At 51.8% G+C, this 21,493-nt stretch overlaps 1 protein-coding gene across 3 annotated transcripts in view; it reads left to right on the top strand.

Annotated features, from left to right (window-relative positions):
* The window catches only part of USP28 (ubiquitin specific peptidase 28), a 92,833-nt gene that overhangs the window by 30,333 nt on the left and 41,007 nt on the right, over positions 1–21,493 (top strand). The window contains exons 11-13 of one of the 3 annotated variants that reach the window (XM_075327537.1): positions 18,266–18,402; positions 21,011–21,172; positions 21,370–21,465. In XM_075327537.1, the coding sequence (XP_075183652.1) occupies positions 18,266–18,402; positions 21,011–21,172; positions 21,370–21,465 (395 nt within the window). The remainder of the gene's footprint in view (positions 1–18,265; positions 18,403–21,010; positions 21,173–21,369; positions 21,466–21,493) is intronic. The other 2 variants (XM_075327539.1, XM_075327540.1) reach the window with 2 other exon arrangements.

Raw genomic sequence — 21,493 nt, 5'->3', positions numbered from 1 at the left:
CGGCCCGCGCTTTTACGGCGGCCGCGCTGATAACTCGAGTCCCCGGCTTTTGCGGCCTGCTTTCGTTCGTTCCCGCCCCCAGACCTGCCAGTCAGGAGAGGGGCGGGACGCTGGCCAGTGCATCAGCGCTGAGGGCTGGAGTCGTTTTTACATACTCCAGCCCTCACAGTCAGCACAGAGGGGACACTGTTCCCGCACTTTTGTTTGGGAACTCCCACGGACCGCCCCTCTCCACACAAGCCGGCAGCCATTCTTGCCAGACACGCTGCGCTGCAGAGGGGAGCCGGGGAGACCCAGACAAGGCATTCTGCAGCCTCTTACCCGCTGTTCAGCGGGCGGTAAGCAGCCCTCAGGGCTCACCCCCTCTTGTGCTCGTAGTATTCTTAGTATTTTGTTGCTACAAATACTTTGTACTGCATAGCGCTGGTCGCCCTTTTGGCTATAGACTCTCTCACATGCAGAGAGCCAGCAGCATGTCGCCCGTAAAACGCAAGGGTGCCAAAGCACAGACATTATATGCTTCCTGCACCGCATGTGGGACTTTTCTACCGGCAGGCTCCACGGACCCCCATTGTGTGCAGTGCTCGGCCCCTGCGGCGCTTGCACAGTCGGGACCTCTGCTGGACGTGTCCCAGGGTGTACCACCTGTGAATGCTGTCCAGGTGACAGGAACTGAGTTTGCAGCTTTTGCTGACAGAATGTCTCTCACTATGTCACAAATTCTTGACACATTGCGAGCTAGGCCTGTACTTCAGACCTCGGACACTGTGCAATCATTGCCCCCTGGTCCCCCTCAGCTCCTAGCTCCGGGACGGGCATCTACACCTCAGGGTGAAGACTCTGACTCGGACGATGGCCCCGGGCAGCCTAAGCGGGCTCGTTATGACGGGCCTTCACATTCATCTCAATGGTCTGGATCCCAGCGGGATGAATCTATGGGTGATGAGGCGGACGTAACTGATCAGGATTCTGATCCTGGGACCGCTCTCAATCTAGATACACCAGATGGTGACGCCATAGTTAATGATCTTATATTTAACATCAATAAGATGTTGAATATTTCCCCACCAGCTCCTCCTGTAGAGGAGTCAGCTTCGCAGCACGAGAGAATCCATTTCAGATACCCTAAGCGTACATTAAGCACTTTTCTGGACCACGCTGACTTCAGAGACGCAATCCAGAAACCCCACGCTTATCCTGAAAGGCGTTTTCCTAAACGACTTAAAGATACACGCTACCCTTTTCCCTCTGAAGTGGTCAAGGGTTGGACCCAGTGTCCAAAAGTGGATCCTCCAATTTCCAGGCTTGCAGCTAGATCCTTGGTTGCTGTTGAAGATGGAGCGGCACTTAAAGATGCCACTGACAGGCAGATGGAGCTCTGGCTGAAATCCATCTATGAAGCGATTGGAGCGTCATTAGCGCCTTCTTTTGCGGCCGTATGGGCACTTCAAGCTATCACGGCCGGGCTTGCGCGAGTCGACTCAGTCACACGTGCATTTGCCCCGCAGGTAGCACCATTGACCTCGCAAATGGCGGCATTCGCGTCGTACGCGATTAATGCTGTTCTTGACGCTACAAGCCGCACGGCAGTGGCGTCAGCCAACTCAGTTGTTTTGCGTAGGGCTCTGTGGTTGAGACATTGGAAAGCAGATTCTCATTCCAAGAAGTGCTTAACCAATTTGCCTTTTTCTCGTGACCGATTGTTTGGAGAGCGTTTGGATGAAATCATCAAACACTCCAAGGGTAAGGACTCTTCCTTACCGCAACACAGACAAAACAAGCCCCAACAGAGGAGGGGTCAGTCTGGTTATCGGTCCTTTCGAGGACAGGGCAGGTCCCAATTCGCCTCGTCAAAAAAGACTCAAAAGGACCAGAGACGTTCAAATCCTTGGAGGTCTCAGTCACGCCCAAAAAGACCAGCCGGAGGAACCGTTGCCAAAACGACGTCCTCCTGACTTGCGGTCTCCGATACCCACGCCCGCGGTCGGTGGGAGGCTGTCCCACTTTGGCGACATTTGGCTAGCAAGCGTCAAAGACCGTTGGGTGAGAGATATTCTATCTCACGGGTACAGGATAGAGTTCAGTTCTCGTCCGCCAATTCGTTTCTTCCGAACTTCTCCACCACCAGACCGAGCCGATGCTCTGTGGCAGGCGGTGGCCGCTCTAAAGGCGGAAGGAGTGGTGACCTCCGTCCCTCTTCAGGAACAGGGTCACGGTTTTTACTCCAATCTGTTTGTGGTCCCAAAAAAGGACGGATCGTATCGTCCCGTCCTGGATCTGAAGTTGCTCAACAGACACGTAAAAGTCAGGAGGTTCCGGATGGAATCCCTACGCTCCGTCATAGCCTCAATGTCTCAAGGAGATTTTCTAGCATCAATAGATATCAAGGATGCGTATCTCCACGTGCCGATTGCACCAGAGCATCAGCGTTTCCTACGTTTCGTCATACACGACGAGCACCTACAGTTCGTAGCGTTACCCTTCGGTCTGGCAACAGCCCCCCGGGTCTTCACCAAAGTCATGGCAGCAGTAGTAGCTGTTCTGCACTCGCAGGGTCACTCGGTCATCCCGTATCTAGACGACCTGCTTATAAAGGCATCCTCTCAAGAAGCATGCCAACACAGTCTGGAGGTGGCGCTAGACACTCTCCAGACTTTCGGGTGGATTATCAACTTTCCAAAGTCTCATCTAACCCCGACCCAATCTCTGACTTATCTTGGCATGGAGTTTCATACTCTATCAGCGATAGTGAGGCTTCCACTGGACAAGCAGTGCTCGCTACGGACTGGAGTGCAATCTCTCCTTCAGAGCCAGTCGCACTCACTGAGGCGCCTCATGCATTTCCTAGGAAAGATGGTAGCAGCAATGGAGGCAGTCCCGTTCGCGCAGTTTCATCTGCGCCCTCTCCAATGGGACATTCTGCGCCAATGGGATGGGAGATCGACGTCCCTCGACAGGACGGTCTCCCTCTCTCAGACTGCCAAGGACTCTCTACGTTGGTGGCTTCTCCCCAACTCATTGTCACAGGGAAAGTCGTTCCTTCCCCCGTCCTGGGCAGTGGTCACGACAGATGCGAGCCTATCAGGGTGGGGAGCGGTGTTTCTCCACCACAGGGCTCAGGGGACGTGGACTCAGGAAGAGTCCACCTTGCAGATCAATGTTCTGGAAATCAGAGCAATCTATCTTGCTCTGCGAGCCTTCCAACAATGGCTGGAAGGCAAGCAGATTCGGATTCAGTCGGACAACTCCACAGCGGTGGCGTACATCAACCACCAAGGGGGAACACGCAGTCGCCAAGCTTTTCAAGAAGTCCAGCGGATTTTGACGTGGGTGGAAAGCAGAGCGTCCACCATATCTGCAGTTCACATCCCAGGCGTGGAAAACTGGGAAGCGGACTTTCTCAGTCGCCAGGGCATGGACGCAGGAGAATGGTCCCTTCACCCGGACGTGTTTCAACAGATCTGTTGCCGCTGGGGGTCGCCGGACGTCGATCTGATGGCGTCACGGCACAACAACAAGGTCCCAGTTTTCATGGCACGGTCTCACGATCACCGAGCGCTGGCGGCAGACGCATTGGTTCAGGATTGGTCGCAATTCCGACTCCCCTATGTGTTCCCACCTCTAGCATTGTTACCCAGAGTTCTCCGGAAAATCAAGTCCGACTGCCAGCGAGCCATACTCGTCGCTCCAAATTGGCCAAGAAGGTCGTGGTACCCGGATCTGTGGCATCTCACGGTAGGCCAGCCGTGGGCACTACCAGACCGTCCAGATCTGCTGTCTCAAGGGCCGTTTTTCCATCAGAATTCTGCGGCCCTGAACCTGACTGTGTGGCCATTGAGTCCTGGATCCTAGCGGCCTCAGGTTTATCTCAGGGAGTTGTTGCCACAATGAGACAGGCTAGAAAACCATCCTCAGCTAAGATCTATCACAGAACGTGGAAGATATTCTTAGCGTGGTGCTTGGCTCAAGGGTTTTCTCCCTGGCCATTTGCATTGCCAATTTTTCTTTCCTTCCTGCAGTCTGGGTTGGAAAAAGGTTTGTCCCTTAGCTCGCTTAAGGGTCAAGTCTCCGCGTTATCCGTATTCTTTCAGAAGCGCTTGGCACAGCTTTCTAAAGTACGCACGTTTCTCCAAGGAGTTTGTCATATCGTTCCTCCTTACAGACGGCCATTGGAACCCTGGGATCTGAACAAGGTTCTCCTTGCTCTTCAAAAGCCGCCTTTCGAGCCTTTGAAAGAGGTTCCCCTTTCTCGGCTTTCACAAAAGGTAGTTTTTCTTGTAGCGGTCACATCTCTTCGAAGAGTGTCCGAGCTGGCGGCGTTATCTTGCAAATCTCCCTTCCTGGTGTTTCACCAAGACAAGGTAGTACTGCGTCCAATTCCAGAGTTTTCTCCCAAGGTGGTTTCTTCCTTTCATCTCAATCAGGATATCACTTTGCCATCTTTGTGTCCGCATCCAGTTCACCAATTTGAAAAGGGTTTACATCTGTTGGACCTGGTGAGAGCACTCAGGATTTACATTTCTCGCACGGCGCCTCTACGCCGTTCGGATGCGCTCTTTGTCCTAGTCGCTGGTCAGCATAAGGGATCGCAAGCTTCCAAATCCACCCTGGCGCGGTGGATCAAGGAACCAATTCTTCACACATACCGTTCTGCTGGGCTTCAGATTCCATCTGGACTGAAGGCCCATTCTACCAGAGCCGTTGGTGCGTCCTGGGCGTTGAGGCATCAGGCTACGGCTCAGCAAGTGTGCCAGGCGGCTACCTGGTCGAGTCTGCACACGTTTACCAAACACTATCAAGTGCATACCTACGCTTCGGCAGACGCCAGCCTAGGTAGACGGGTCCTTCAGGCGGCGGTGGCCCACCTGTAGGAAGAGGCTGTATGACAGCCCGTTCATGTGGTATCTTTTTACCCACCCAGGGACTGCTTTTGGACGTCCCACTGTCTGGGTCTCCCAATTAGGAGCGAAAAAGAAGAAGGGAATTTTGTTTACTTACCGTAAATTCCTTTTCTTCTAGCTCCAATTGGGAGACCCAGCACCCGCCCTATTTGTTTTTAGGGTTTCGTTTTTTTCGGGTGCACATGTTGTTCACGTTGTTTCTTAAGTTCTCCGATCTAGTTATCGGATTGAATTTGTTTTTGAAACTGTTATTGGCTTTCCTCCTTCTTGCTTTGGTACTAAAACTGAGGAATCCGTACTCCTACGGGAGGGTGTATAGCCAGAAGGGGAGGGGCCTTACACTTTTAAGTGTAGTTCTTTGTGCGGCCTCCAGAGGCAGTAGCTATACACCCACTGTCTGGGTCTCCCAATTGGAGCTAGAAGAAAAGGAATTTACGGTAAGTAAACAAAATTCCCTTCTTCTTCGGCGCTCCATTGGGAGACCCAGACGATTGGGTGTATAGCACTGCCTCCGGAGGCCACACAAAGCACTACACTAAAAAGTGCAAGGCCCCTCCCCTTCTGGCTATACACCCCCAGTGGGATCACTGGCTCACCAGTTTTTCTGCTTTGTGCGAAGGAGGTCAGACATCCACGCATAGCTCCACTGTTTAGTCAGCAGTAGCTGCTGACTCTATCGGATGGAAGAAAAGAGGGCCCATATAGGGCCCCCAGCATGCTCCCTTCTCACCCCACTTGCGGTTTGTAAGGTTGAGGTACCCATTGCGGGTACGTAGGCTGGAGCCCACATGCTGCTTTCCTTCCCCATCCCCCTGAGGGGCTCTGTGGAAGTGGGATCTTACCGGCCCCCAGACCCTGAGGCCGAGCTCCATCCACAGACCCAGAGACCCTGCTGGAGGAGCTGAGTACAGTCAGGGACAAGGCCCTGCAACGTTCAGGTACTCTGTGTCCCCGCACAGACAGGCCACGCACACTCCAGGCTTGCTGGGTGTGCTAGTGCGCCGGGGGCACTAGCGCTGCGCGCTCGGGTTAGAGTCACTGCAGCTTAGCTGAGTGATTTTATGTCTTGGGAACTACCGCGCCGGCCGCTCCGGGAGCGGCGGCGCGGCTGGGACTTGTAGTGCGCCGGGGACTCGCGCTGCCCGCGCTTTTACGGCGGCAGCGCTCATAAATCTAGTCCCCGGCTTTTGCGGCCTAGCTCTGCTTCGTTCCCGCCCCCACCCTGTCAATCAGGGAAAGGGAGAGACGCTGTTCTATAGTCAGCGCCGAGGGCTGGAGTCTTATTTACATACTCCAGCCCTCTCACTGGGCACAGTGGGGACGCAAGTTTCCCGCTCTTGGTCTCAACACGCCCAGGGCCCGCCCCTCTCCACAGGACGCAGGCAGCCATTCCTGCATGCAGTCTGGCTGGAGAACGGACACAGGCTCTGGGGGACTCAGACAGGGGACTCTGGCGACCACACACCCGCGTTTATGCGGGCGGTAAGCTGCACATAAGTGCTGGCCCCACTAGTGCCACAGTGTTATTTGGTGCATTTTTTCCCTGTACCATATATATTTATATTGCACTGTACAGTCGCTTCTTGGCTTATACCCTACATTGCTCTGAGGAGACAACAACATGTCATCCGCAAAACGCAAGGGTGCCAAGGCACAGGCGGTATGCACTGCTTGTGCCGCATGTGGGGCTAATCTACCGGCAGGTTACAATGACCCCCATTGTGTGCAATGTTCAATCCCTGTGCCACTTCGGCAGCCAGAGTCTATGGTAGTAGTGGCCCAGGCAGAGACGCCTGTGAACCCTGCCCCGGTGACGGGGACAGAATTTGCAGTTTTTGCTGATAAGATGTCTGTGACTATGACAAAAATCCTGGAAACCTTGCAGTCCAGGCCAGTTTCTCAGACCATGGACACTGCTGTGTCTATGCTCCCCGGTCCCCCTCAGTTGGAGCTAATCCGTACTTCAAGGGGGTCCCAGGCATCACAGGCTGAAGACTCTGACTCGGATGACAGTCCCAGGCAGCCTAAGCGGGCTCGCTGGGAAAGACCCTCGCCGTCATCACACTGGTCAGGGTCTCAGCGAGACGAGGCTCTGTATGAGGAGACAGAGGTGGGTGATCAGGAATCTAATCCTGACACCGCGCTCAATCTAGATACCCCTGATGGTGACGCTATGGTAAATGACCTTATAGCGGCCATCAATAGACTGTTGGATATTTCTCCCCCAGCCCCTTCAGCAGAGGAGGCAGCTGCACATCAGGAGAAGTTCCATTTCCGGTATCCTAAGCGTAAATTGAGTACTTTTCTGGACCACTCTGACTTCAGAGAATCAGTCCAGAAACATCATGCTTATCCAGATAAGCGTTTCTCCAAACGTCTTAAGGATACACGTTATCCCTTTCCCCCTGACGTGGTCAAACGCTGGACCCAGTGTCCAAAGGTGGACCCCCCAATCTCCAGGCTTGCGGCTAGATCCCTAGTTGCAGTGGAAGATGGGGCTTCACTTAAAGATGCCAATGACAGACAGATGGACCTTTGGTTAAAGTCTGTCTATGAAGCTATCGGTGCGTCGTTTGCTCCAGCATTCGCGGCCGTGTGGGCACTCCAAGCTATTTCAGCTGGCCTGGCACAGGTGGACTCTATCATACGTCCAGCAGTGCCGCGAGTAGCGTCCCTAACCTCGCAAATGTCTGCGTTTGCGACTTACGCTGTCAACGCTGTCCTGGACTCTACGAGCCGTACCTCAATGGCGTCTGCCAACTCTGTGGTTTTGCGCAGAGCCTTGTGGTTAAAGGAATGGAAAGCAGATTCTGCTTCCAAGAAATGTTTAACCAGCTTGCCACTATCTGGAGACAGACTGTTTGGTGAGCAATTGGCTGAGATCATTAAACAGTCCAAGGGTAAGGACTCCTCCTTACCCCAGCCCAGATCGAGCAAACCTCAACAGAGGAAGTGGCAGTCGAGGTTTCGGTCCTTTCGAGGCTCCAGCAAGACCCAATTCTCCTCGTCCAAAGGGACTCAGAAGGAGCAAAGGAGCTCAGATTCCTGGCGGGCTCATTCACGCCCCAAGAAAGCAACCGGAGGAACCGCTTCCAAGGCGGCTGCCTCATGACTTTCGGCCGCCTCCCTCCGCATCCTCGGTCGGTGGCAGGCTCTCCCGCTTTTGCGACATTTGGCTGCCACAGGTCAAAGACCGGTGGGTAGCAGACATTTTGTCTCACGGGTACAGGATAGAATTCAGTTCTCATCCTCCGCCTCGGTTCTTCAGAACCTCCCCACATCCCGACCGAGCAAATGCCCTTCTGCAGGCGGTGTGCTCACTAAGAGCAGAAGGAGTGGTGATCCCTGTTCCTCTGCAGGAACAAGGACAAGGTTTTTACTCCAATCTCTTCGTGGTTCCAAAAAAGGACGGCTCGTTCCGTCCTGTTCTGGACCTAAAGCTGCTCAACAAGCATGTGAACGCCAGGCGGTTCCGGATGGAATCCCTCCGCTCTGTCATTGCCTCAATGTCTCAAGGAGATTTCCTTGCATCAATAGACATCAAAGATGCTTATCTCCACGTGCCGATTGCTACAGAGCACCAACGTTTTTTACGTTTCGTGATAGACGACCATCTCCAGTTCGTAGCTCTGCCATTTGGTCTGGCGACAGCCCCACGGGTTTTCACCAAGGTCATGGCGGCAGTGGTAGCAGTCCTGCATTCTCAGGGACATTCGGTGATTCCTTACTTGGACGATCTACTTGTCAAAGCACCCTCTCAAGAGGCATGCCAACACAGCCTGAATGTTGCGCTGGAGACTCTCCAGACTTTCGGGTGGATCATCAACTTTTCAAAGTCAAACCTAGCACCGACTCAATCACTAACGTATCTTGGCATGGAGTTTCATACTCTCTCAGCGATAGTGAAGCTTCCGCTGGACAAGCAGCGGTCACTACAGACAGGGGTGCAGTCTCTCCTTCAGGGTCAGTCGCACCCCTTAAGGCGCCTCATGCACTTCCTAGGGAAGATGGTGGCAGCTATGAAGGCAGTCCCGTTTGCACAGTTTCATCTGCGCCCACTTCAATGGGACATTCTCCGCCAATGGGACGGGAAGACAACTTCCCTAGACAGGACAGTCTCCCTTTCTCAGATGACCAAGGACTCTCTGCAATGGTGGCTTCTTCCCACCTCATTATCACAGGGAAGATCATTCCTGCCCCCATCCTGGGCAGTGGTCACGACAGACGCGAGTCTGTCAGGGTGGGGAGCAGTTTTTATCCACCACAGGGCTCAAGGGAAGTGGACTCAGCAGGAGTCCACCCTTCAGATCAATGTTCTGGAAATCAGGGCAGTGTATCTTGCCCTATTAGCCTTCCAGCAGTGGCTGGAAGGAAAGCAGATCCGAATTCAGTCGGACAACTCCACAGCGGTGGCATACATCAACCACCAAGGAGGGACACGCAGTCAGCAAGCCTTCCAGGAAGTCAGGCGGATTCTGATGTGGGTAGAGGAAAGAGCATCCACCATATCCGCAGTTCACATCCCGGGCGTAGAAAACTGGGAAGCAGACTTCCTCAGTCGCCAGGGCATGGACGCAGGGGAATGGTCCCTTCACCCGGACGTGTTTCAGGAAATCTGCCGCCGCTGGGGGGTGCCGGACGTCGACCTAATGGCGTCTCGGCACAACAACAAGGTCCCGACCTTCATAGCGCGGTCTCGCGATCAAAGAGCTCTAGCGGCAGACGCCTTAGTGCAAGATTGGTCGCAGTTCCGGCTCCCTTATGTGTTTCCACCTCTGGCACTCTTGCCCAGAGTGTTACGCAAGATCAGATCCGATTGCGGCCGCGTCATACTCGTCGCCCCAGACTGGCCGAGGAGGTCGTGGTACCCGGATCTGTGGCATCTCACGGTCGGCCAACCGTGGGCACTACCAGACCGACCAGACTTACTGTCCCAAGGGCAGTTTTTCCATCGGAATTCTGCGGCCCTGAACCTGACTGTGTGGCCATTGAGTCCTGGATCCTAGCGTCTTCAGGATTATCCCAAGGGGTCGTTGCCACCATGAGACAGGCTAGGAAGCCCACGTCTGCTAAGATCTACCACAGAGCGTGGAAGATATTCTTACTCCTTGTGCAGAGCACCAGGATATCCCCCTGGCCGTTCACGTTACCTGTCTTTCTTTCCTTCCTGCAATCTGGGTTGGAAAAGGGCTTGTCGCTCGGCTCCCTTAAAGGGCAAGTCTCGGCACTATCCGTGTTTTTTCAGAAGCGTCTAGCGCGACTTTCTAAGGTGCGCACGTTCCTGCAGGGGGTGTGTCATATCGTACCTCCGTACAGGAGGCCGTTAGATCCGTGGGATCTAAACAAGGTCCTTGTTGCTCTCCAGAAGCCGCCTTTCGAACCCCTGAGGGATGTGTCACTTTCTCGACTCTCTCAGAAAGTGGCATTTCTGGTAGCGGTCACGTCTCTTCGGAGAGTGTCTGAACTAGCAGCGCTGTCATCCAAAGCTCCTTTCCTGGTGTTCCACCAGGACAAGGTAGTGCTGCGCCCCATTCAGGAGTTTCTCCCTAAGGTGGTATCCTCTTTTCACCTTAATCAGGATATCTCCTTGCCTTCCTTTTAGCCGCATGCAGTTCATCGGTATGAAAAGGATCTACATTTGTTGGATCTGGTGAGAGCACTCAGAATCTACATTTCCCGCACGGCGCCCCTGCGCCGCTCGGATGCACTCCTTGTCCTTGTCGCTGGTAAGCGCAAAGGGTCGCAGGCTTCAAAAGCCACCCTGGCTCGATGGATCAAAGAACCAATTCTTGAAGCCTACCGTTCTGCTGGGCTTCCGGTTCCATCAGGGCTGAAGGCCCATTCTACCAGAGCCGTGGGTGCGTCCTGGGCATTACGACACCAGGCTACGGCTCAACAGGTGTGCCAGGCAGCTACCTGGTCGAGTCTGCACACTTTCACCAAACATTATCAGGTGCATACCTATGCTTCGGCGGACGCCAGCCTAGGTAGAAGAGTCCTGCAGGCGGCAGTTGCTTCCCCGTAGGGGAGGGCTGTCTTGCAGCTCTAACATGAGGTATTTCTTTTTCGCTCCTAATTGGGAGACCCAGACAGTGGGTGTATAGCTACTGCCTCTGGAGGCCGCACAAAGAACTACACTTAAAAGTGTAAGGCCCCTCCCCTTCTGGCTATACACCCTCCCGTAGGAGTACAGATTCCTCAGTTTTAGCTTTGTGCGCAAGGAGGTCAGACACGCACGCATAGCTCCATTGTTTTTAGTCAGCAGCAGCTGCTGACTATGTCGGATGGAAGAAAAGAGGACACATATAGTGTCCCCAGCATGCTCCCTTCTCACCCCACTTATGTCGGAGGTGTTTGTAAGGTTGAGGTACCCATTGCGGGTACGGCGGCAGGAGCCCACATGCTGATTCCTTCCCCATCCCTTTTTACAGGGCTCTGGGTGAAGTGGGATTTACCGGTCTCCAGGCACAGAGACCGTGCTCCATCTACAGCCCCTGGAGAAGATGCTGGATGGAGCGGAGTACATCAGGGACATGGCCCTGCATCCTCAAGGTACTCTGTGTCCCCGTGTATCTGGCGCTCACACCGCAGCATGCTGGGTGTTGTAGTGCGCCGGGGGACATCAGCGCTGCGGCGCCTGTGCCATGGCCTCATTCAGCTTTGCTGAAGCAGGCACATTTATGGGAATAGGACGCGCCGGCCGCTGGGACTGCGGCGCGGCTGGCACTTGTAGTGCGCCGGGGACTTCAGCGCGGCCTGCGCTTTTACGGCGGCCGCGCTGATAACTACAGTCCCCGGCTTTTGCGGCCTGCTTCCTTTCGTTCCCGCCCCCACACCTGCCAGTCAGGAGAGGGGCGGGACGCTGCCCACGTCCAGAACTCGGTCGCGCCGGCCGCTCGAACAGCGGCGCGGCTGGCACTTGCGGTGCGCCGGGGACTTCAGCGCGGCCCGCGCTTTTACGGCGGCCGCGCTGATAACTCGAGTCCCCGGCTTTTGCGGCCTGCTTGCGTTCGTTCCCGCCCACAGACCTGCCAGTCAGGAGAGGGGCGGGACGCTGGCCAGGGCATCAGCGCTGAGGGCTGGAGTCGTTTTTACATACTCCAGCCCTCACAGTCAGCACAGAGGGGACACTGTTCCCGCACTTTTGTTTGGGAACTCCCACGGACCGCCCCTCTCCACAGTAGCCGGCAGCCATTCTTGCAGACGCTGAGCTGCAGAGGGGAGCCGGGGAGACCCAGACAAGGCATTCAGCAGCCTCTTACCCGCTGTTCAGCGGGCGGTAAGCAGCCCTCAGGGCTCACCCCCTCTTGTGCTCGTAGTATTCTTAGTATTTTGTTGCTACAAATACTTGGTATTACATAGCGCTGGTCGCCCTTTGGCTATAGACTCTCTCACATGCAGAGAGCCAGCAGCATGTCGCCCGTAAAACGCAAGGGTGCCAAGGCACAGACATTGTATGCTTCCTGCACCGCATGTGGGACTTTTCTACCGGCAGGCTCCACGGACCCCCATTGTGTGCAGTGCTCGGCCCCTGCGGCGCTTGCACAGTCGGGACCTCTGCTGGACGTGTCCCAGGGTGTACCACCTGTGAATGCTGTCCAGGTGACAGGAACTGAGTTTGCAGCTTTTGCTGACAGAATGTCTCTCACTATGTCACAAATTCTTGACACATTGCGAGCTAGGCCTGTACTTCAGACCACGGACACTGTGCATGTATTGCCCCCTGGTCCCCCTCAGCTCCTAGCTCCGGGACGGGCATCTACACCTCAGGGTGAAGACTCTGACTCGGACGATGGCCCCGGGCAGCCTAAGCGGGCTCGTTATGACGGGCCTTCACATTCATCTCAATGGTCTGGATCCCAGCGGGATGAATCTATGGGTGATGAGGCGGACTTAACTGACCAGGATTCTGATCCTGGGACCGCTCTCAATCTAGATACACCAGATGGTGACGCAATAGTTAATGATCTTATATTTAACATCAATAAGATGTTGAATATTTCCCCACCAGCTCCTCCTGTGGAGGAGTCAGCTTCGCAGCACGAGAGAATCCATTTCAGATACCCTAAGCGTACATTAAGCACTTTTCTGGACCACGCTGACTTCAGAGACGCAATCCAGAAACCCCACGCTTATCCTGAAAGGCGTTTTCCTAAACGACTTAAAGATACACGCTACCCTTTTCCCTCTGAAGTGGTCAAGGGTTGGACCCAGTGTCCAAAAGTGGATCCTCCAATTTCCAGGCTTGCAGCCAGATCCTTGGTTGCTGTTGAAGATGGAGCGGCACTTAAAGATGCCACTGACAGGCAGATGGAGCTCTGGCTGAAATCCATCTATGAAGCGATTGGAGCGTCATTAGCGCCTTCTTTTGCGGCCGTATGGGCACTCCAAGCTATCACGGCCGGGCTTGCGCGAGTCGACTCTGTCACACGTGCATTTGCCCCGCAGGTAGCACCATTGACCTCGCAAATGGCGGCATTCGCGTCGTACGCAATTAATGCTGTTCTTGACGCTACAAGCCGCACGGCAGTGGCGTCAGCCAACTCAGTTGTTTTGCGTAGGGCTCTGTGGTTGAGACATTGGAAAGCAGATTCTCATTCCAAGAAGTGCTTAACCAATTTGCCTTTTTCTCGTGACCGATTGTTTGGAGAGCGTTTGGATGAAATCATCAAACACTCCAAGGGTAAGGACTCTTCCTTACCGCAACACAGACAAAACAAGCCCCAACAGAGGAGGGGTCAGTCTGGTTATCGGTCCTTTCGAGGACAGGGCAGGTCCCAATTCGCCTCGTCAAAAAAGACTCAAAAGGACCAGAGACGTTCAAATTCTTGGAGGTCTCAGTCACGCCCAAAAAGACCAGCCGGAGGAACCGTTGCCAAAACGACGTCCTCCTGACTTGCGGTCTCCGATGCCCACACCCGCGGTCGGTGGGAGGCTGTCCCACTTTGGCGACATTTGGCTAGCAAATGTCAAAGACCGTTGGGTGAGAGATATTCTATCTCACGGGTACAGGATAGAGTTCGGTTCTCGTCCGCCAACTCGTTTCTTCAGAACTTCTCCACCACCAGACCGAGCCGATGCTCTGTCGCAGGCGGTGGCCGCTCTAAAGGCGGAAGGAGTGGTGACCTCCGTCCCTCTTCAGGAACAGGGTCACGGTTTTTACTCCAATCTGTTTGTGGTCCCAAAAAAGGACGGATCGTATCGTCCCGTCCTGGATCTGAAGTTGCTCAACAGACACGTAAAAGTCAGGAGGTTCCGGATGGAATCCCTACGCTCCGTCATAGCCTCAATGTCTCAGGGAGATTTTCTAGCATCAATAGACATCAAAGATGCGTATCTCCACGTGCCGATTGCACCAGAGCATCAGCGTTTCCTACGTTTCGTCATACACGACGAGCACCTACAGTTCGTAGCGTTACCCTTCGGTCTGGCAACAGCCCCCCGGGTCTTCACCAAAGTCATGGCAGCAGTAGTAGCTGTTCTGCACTCGCAGGGTCACTCGGTCATCCCGTACCTAGACGACCTGCTTATAAAGGCATCCTCTCAAGAAGCATGCCAACACAGTCTGAAGGTGGCGCTAGACACTCTCCAGACTTTCGGGTGGATTATCAACTTTCCAAAGTCTCATCTAACCCCGACCCAATCTGACTTATCTTGGCATGGAGTTTCATACTCTATCAGCGATAGTGAGGCTTCCACTGGACAAGCAGTGCTCGCTACGGACCGGAGTGCAATCTCTCCTTCAGAGCCAGTCGCACTCACTGAGGCGCCTCATGCATTTCCTAGGAAAGATGGTAGCAGCAATGGAGGCAGTCCCGTTCGCGCAGTTTCATCTGCGCCCTCTACAATGGGACATTCTACGCCAATGGGATGGGAAATCGACGTCCCTCGACAGGACTGTCTCCCTCTCTCAGACTGCCAAGGATTCTCTACGTTGGTGGCTTCTCCCCAACTCATTGTCACAGGGAAAGTCGTTCCTTCCCCCGTCCTGGGCAGTGGTCACGACAGATGCGAGCCTATCAGGGTGGGGAGCGGTGTTTCTCCACCACAGGGCTCAGGGGACGTGGACTCAGGAAGAGTCCACCTTGCAGATCAATGTTCTGGAAATCAGAGCAATCTACCTTGCCCTGCGAGCCTTCCAACAATGGCTGGAAGGCAAGCAGATTCGGATTCAGTCGGACAATTCCACGGCGGTGGCGTACATCAACCACCAAGGGGGAACACGCAGTCGCCAAGCTTTTCAAGAAGTCCAGCGGATTTTGACGTGGGTGGAAAGCAGAGCGTCCACCATATCTGCAGTTCACATCCCAGGCGTGGAAAACTGGGAAGCAGACTTTCTCAGTCGCCAGGGCATGGACGCAGGAGAATGGTCCCTTCACCCGGACGTGTTTCAACAGATCTGTTGCCGCTGGGGGTCGCCGGACGTCGATCTGATGGCGTCACGGCACAACAACAAGGTCCCAGTTTTCATGGCACGGTCTCACGATCACCGAGCGCTGGCGGCAGACGCCTTGGTTCAGGATTGGTCGCAATTCCGACTCCCCTATGTGTTCCCACCTCTAGCATTGTTACCCAGAGTTCTCCGGAAAATCAAGTCCGACTGCCAGCGAGCCATACTCGTCGCTCCAAATTGGCCAAGAAGGTCGTGGTACCCGGATCTGTGGCATCTCACGGTAGGCCAACCGTGGGCACTACCAGACCGTCCAGATCTGCTGTCTCAAGGGCCGTTTTTCCATCTGAATTCTGCGGCCCTGAACCTGACTGTGTGGCCATTGAGTCCTGGATCCTAGCGGCCTCAGGTTTATCTCAGGGAGTTGTTGCCACAATGAGACAGGCTAGAAAACCATCCTCAGCTAAGATCTATCACAGGACGTGGAAGATATTCTTAGCGTGGTGCTTGGCTCAAGAGTTTTCTCCCTGGCCATTTGCATTGCCAATTTTTCTTTCCTTCCTGCAGTCTGGGTTGGAAAAAGGTTTGTCCCTTAGCTCGCTTAAGGGTCAAGTCTCCGCGTTATCCGTATTCTTTCAGAAGCGCTTGGCACAGCTTTCTAAAGTACGCACGTTTCTCCAAGGAGTTCGTCATATCGTTCCTCCTTACAGACGGCCATTGGAACCCTGGGATCTGAACAAGGTTCTCCTTGCTCTTCAAAAGCCGCCTTTCGAGCCTTTGAAAGAGGTTCCCCTTTCTCGGCTTTCACAAAAGGTAGTTTTTCTTGTAGCGGTCACGTCTCTTCGAAGAGTGTCCGAGCTGGCGGCGTTATCTTGCAAATCTCCCTTCCTGGTATTTCACCAAGACAAGGTTGTACTGCGTCCAATTCCAGAGTTTTCTCCCAAGGTGGTTTCTTCCTTTCATCTCAATCAGGATATCACTTTGCCATCTTTGTGTCCGCATCCAGTTCACCAATTTGAAAAGGGTTTACATCTGTTGGACCTGGTGAGAGCACTCAGGATTTACATTTCTCGCACGGCGCCTCTACGCCGTTCGGATGCGCTCTTTGTCCTAGTCGCTGGTCAGCATAAGGGATCGCAAGCTTCCAAATCCACCCTGGCGCGGTGGATCAAGGAACCAATTCTTCACACATACGTTCTGCTGGGCTTCAGATTCCATCTGGACTGAAGGCCCATTCTACCAGAGCCGTTGGTGCGTCCTGGGCGTTGAGGCATCAGGCTACGGCTCAGCAAGTGTGCCAGGCGGCTACCTGGTCGAGTCTGCACACGTTTACCAAACACTATCAAGTGCATACCTACGCTTCGGCAGACGCCAGCCTAGGTAGACAGGTCCTTCAGGCGGCGGTGGCCCACCTGTAGGAAGAGGCTGTATGACAGCCCGTTCATGTGGTATCTTTTTACCCACCCAGGGACTGCTTTTGGACGTCCCACTGTCTGGGTCTCCCAATTAGGAGCGAAAAAGAAGGGAATTTTGTTTACTTACCGTAAATTCCTTTTCTTCTAGCTCCAATTGGGAGACCCAGCACCCGCCCTATTTGTTTTTAGGGTTTCGTTTTTTCGGGTGCACATGTTGTTCACGTTGTTTCTTAAGTTCTCCGATCTAGTTATCGGATTGAATTTGTTTTTGAAACTGTTATTGGCTTTCCTCCTTCTTGCTTTGGTACTAAAACTGAGGAATCTGTACTCCTACGGGAGGGTGTATAGCCAGAAGGGGAGGGGCCTTACACTTTTAAGTGTAGTTCTTTGTGCGGCCTCCAGAGGCAGTAGCTATACACCCACTGTCTGGGTCTCCCAATTGGAGCTAGAAGAAAAGGAATTTACGGTAAGTAAACAAAATTCCCTTCTTCTTTACCCACCCAGGGACAGCTTTTGGACGTCCCAATCGTCTGGGTCTCCCAATGGAGCGCCGAAGAAGAAGGGAATTTTGTTACTTACCGTAAATTCCTTTTCTTCTAGCTCCTATTGGGAGACCCAGCACCCGCCCTGTTGTCCTTCGGGATTTTTGGTTGTTTTTCGGGTACACATGTTGTTCATGTTGAATGGTTTTCAGTTCTCCGACGTTACTTCGGAGTGAATTGTTTAAACCAGTTATTGGCTTTCCTCCTTCTTGCTTTTGCACTAAAACTGGTGAGCCAGTGATCCCACTGGGGGTGTATAGCCAGAAGGGGAGGGGCCTTGCACTTTTTAGTGTAGTGCTTTGTGTGGCCTCCGGAGGCAGTGCTATACACCCAATCGTCTGGGTCTCCCAATAGGAGCTAGAAGAAAAGGAATTTACGGTAAGTAACAAAATTCCCTTCTTTTTAATTTTTAAATTTAATATTATTAAAATTAAAGTACATTTTTATTAAAATAAAATTTAAAATATAATTTATGTTAATTTATTGTAATTTTAAATTTTTTTAATTGTATTAAAATGAAAGTAAATATTTATTTTAATATACAATTAAAAATATATTACTTTTTAATAAAATTTTAAATGTATAATTAAATTTAAATTTCTTCTAATTTTTTACTTTTTTAATAAAATATTTATATTTTTAAATGTATTTTTAAAATTAAAGTGAATTTTTATTTTAATTTTAAAATTAAAAATATCTAAATTAAATAAAGAAACTAAGGAAGCTGCCACATTAGTTTAGCAGTGTCCGTTCCCCCCCCCCCTTTTTTTTTTTTTTTTTTTTTTTTAAAGCTTTCCCTACAGTGGCAGCCGGCCCCATATTCTTTAAGAGTAACCTCTGCAATTTCATAGCAGATCCCTGGAAAGAACTATTTTTTAAGGGGCTGCATTATTGAACCCGTTTGTAAATATGGGGTTAACCCCTTAATGTTGGGAGCAAAGTACCAGGATTCTGAAAAAAGGTAAATTTAACACATTAAATCCCCATGGTTATTCACTTGCTCCCCTAACTTTGCAGGCTCAGGGAAAGGCTGTCTGGAGCCGCGCATGCCCTTGCCTGATCGCAAAATGGATAGCCAAGCACAGACCGCCCTTGCCATTTCCAAAGTTGCGGAATCTTATAAGAGAAATGGAGCAGAAGTTGCACTAAAAGAGGTAAGAAACTGACTCCTGTCTTGGAGGTGGTGGTGTGCATCTTAATGGAGCTGATCAGCACCGCTTTCTTTTGCATCATGACATTGGGCAGTGCTGATATCTACCAGATCCCGGCACAATCTTCCGGTAATGGGCACACGTTCATGCCAGTGTGCCAAGTCTCCTTCCATTCTCCATGGGACTACTCTAGTCCTGTATGTAGCTTTTTACTGACGCTACATAGACCATGCGTTACGTGTCGGCTTGAGTCTGCAACAACCACTCCATTGGGAGGCATAATCTCGGAGCTGCCGTCTTAGTTGGTTGAACACGTGCCGGCGATTCTCCTGGTGACACCACATTGACGAGTAGCTTCTCTGCCGCACGCACGCCACTGCCAATGGCATGCTTATCGACGGGGAGACGTCATCCTGATTTACGGCCATTGACACCCTCCTGACATGACTGTCAGTGGAAGTCTTGCTTTATTTAAAGGAGGCTGGCGAAATCGCAGGTCAGAACAGGCAGGTAGCTGGCAACTAACTGCTGGAAAGTTCATAGTGCCATAGGAGGCAACCTTCAAAGGTTTTTGGGTCTGACCACTGAGAACCCAATGAGAAGTTTCCAGCAGTGATGAGTGGGCACTACCGTGCTTATAACGAGCAATCTAATGGGCTTGAGCATGGTAGTGCCCGTTCATCACTAGTTACTAGTACTGAGCACCGTAGTGCCTGCTCATCACTAGTTACCAGTACTGAGCATGATAGTGCCTGCTCATCACTAGTTACCAGTACAGAGCATGGTGGTGCTCACTCATCAGTGTCCAGACATCACCCATGTGCAAGGAGCACTTGTCATCTCTTCTATAGATGGTGAGTGGTCATCACATACAATCAGCAGAGGACTTTAGACCATGGTTTTCATGTTCAGAACACCAGGGTTCAAGCACTTCACTTTCTGCGGAAATGTAATGTTTCTGGAACAACCTTCCCCCTCTAACTTGGTAACTACAAATTAGTTGGCTGTGTAGGGGAGGCTGTAATTTCCCCTCTTCTCCTACCCCATTCATTGAAGTCTTCTTTAGATTAGCTATTTCATAATCAGTAATTATAGTCCAGCCATTAAGGAAAAGACCATATCTTCTGAGAAGGACCATCATAAAGGCTGTACAATTACAAAAATTGATCCCTACGCTCAGTCATTTGCTAACTCAGTTACTATACTCAAACTGCATAGTTTGACTTGTGGACAGTTTTCAGTTCCAGTATAATAACTCTTAGTTAGCGAATGACTGAGCGTAGGGATCAACTTTAATAATTTTTGGCCTTTATGATGGCCCTGTTTGGAAGATATTGTCTTTAATAGGCTGGACTATAGTTACTGATTCTTATGAAAAATTGAATGTAAGGGAGAGGTCAATGAATGGGGTAATAACAATAATTGTAGTCTCTTGGGGTAAAGGAGTAGTCCACCTTTCAGGGTATACAGTTTGTCCACCCATTTCCTGTCCACCGCCATTAACTTGAGAACGGCGGCAGCTACAGGCATAGAAGTGGTGTCTAGGTATAGTAAAGTAGCCATGCACTACTCAATAAAACCACCTATAGCGCCACCTGGTGGAAAACAAAGGAGTTAGCATTTTTATCTCAAACTGAACGAGAGGAAAAAAAAGTGAATTACAAAGTTGTAGGGCATCATCAATTCAATACGAATCGACACCTTGCATACAGAAATGCTATGATATAAAACCCATGACCCCCCCCCCCCCTTCCCAAAAAAAAATTGAATGCTGGTCACGCATATGGCGCTCATTTAACTTTGATGCTCAAAGTGGCCCCCGTCAGCTGCAATGCACATCTGGCCTCTGCACAGCATACTGTATCTTGCTGCACGTTGTGCAATATGGTAGGTGACACGTTTGCACAAGCATCTGTGATACGTCATCGTAGGTCCTGCAATGTTGGTGGAGGGGGTCACATACACCTGCTGTTTGATGTGACCTCTCAAAGCACCCCAATGGGGTCAGGTCAGGTGAGCGTGGAGGCCACTCCACACAGCCACCATACATAATGACTTGTAGGAAGGTCTCCATGAGGTATCGCTTCACGTCCGCAGCCTTGTGAGTGTTACACGTTCTAATCATAGCATGTCTGTATGCAAGGTGTCAACTCGTATTGAATTGACGATGCCCTACAAATTTGTAATTCACTTTTTTTTTTTCTCTCTCGTTCCGTTTTCGAGATAAAAATGCTAACTCCGTTGTTTTCCACCAGGTGGCTCTATAGGGGGTTTCATTGCGTAGCTCATAGATACTTTACTATACCTAGACACCACTTCTATGCCTAATAGCTGCCGCCTCTCAAGTTAATGGCGGTGGACACACTGTAGAGTTTCAGGAGTCTGGCATGGTTATCTGGCCCCTGAGTTATGACAAAGTTGAATGGGGGGGGGGGGGCTTTAAAATATTGCAAAATGTTAAATGGAACCCAATTGCAAAAAAGGGGCTTCCTTCATATAAACGTTTGCAACTCTAGCGATCGGCAAACTGTCTGCATCACGAGTGCTGTGTAACTCTTCACTTTCTCTTGTCTTTATACTGTCCTATCTTCTTAACCTTTTCCTGCCGCAGCCGTCAGATCCGGAGCCGGAGGAGGTCGGTCAGCCCGAACCCGCCCCCTGTGATCAGACCGGGGAGAAGGAACAGCCGCCCAGCTCACAGCTCTCCGAAGTGGAGATTCCCACTGTGGGAAAGATACTTGTTAGAGCCGATGCTGATGGATATAACGAGGAGGTAGCGCTCTAGCTCCATCCCTTTTGTCAGACATTAGGGCCAGCTTTGTAACATACGCATGCTTGGCATGTACAATCTGTCATGGGGGATAAGTCAGAGAATGTCATACATTAGTTCTAGTTTCTTGGAGTCTTTTTCTACTCTATTTTCTATTTTTCTCATTCTGACACTCCTTTTCTTTTTGTCTGCGGTGCTAGACAATGCTGTGCCCTGCCATGCAGGGTGTCATCCTGGCCATACTTAAAGCCCGCCAGGTGTTTGATCGTGATGGGCCTGAGGCCGGGCTCGTGAAGGTATTCTGAACTTTGCCGTGTGCTAATA

The sequence above is a fragment of the Anomaloglossus baeobatrachus genome, chromosome 11 (assembly GCF_048569485.1).
Source record: "Anomaloglossus baeobatrachus isolate aAnoBae1 chromosome 11, aAnoBae1.hap1, whole genome shotgun sequence".
Taxonomy (NCBI): Eukaryota; Metazoa; Chordata; class Amphibia; order Anura; family Aromobatidae; genus Anomaloglossus; species Anomaloglossus baeobatrachus.
Note: the sequence above shows the minus strand (reverse complement) of the source record. Positions and strands in the feature narration are given on the sequence as shown.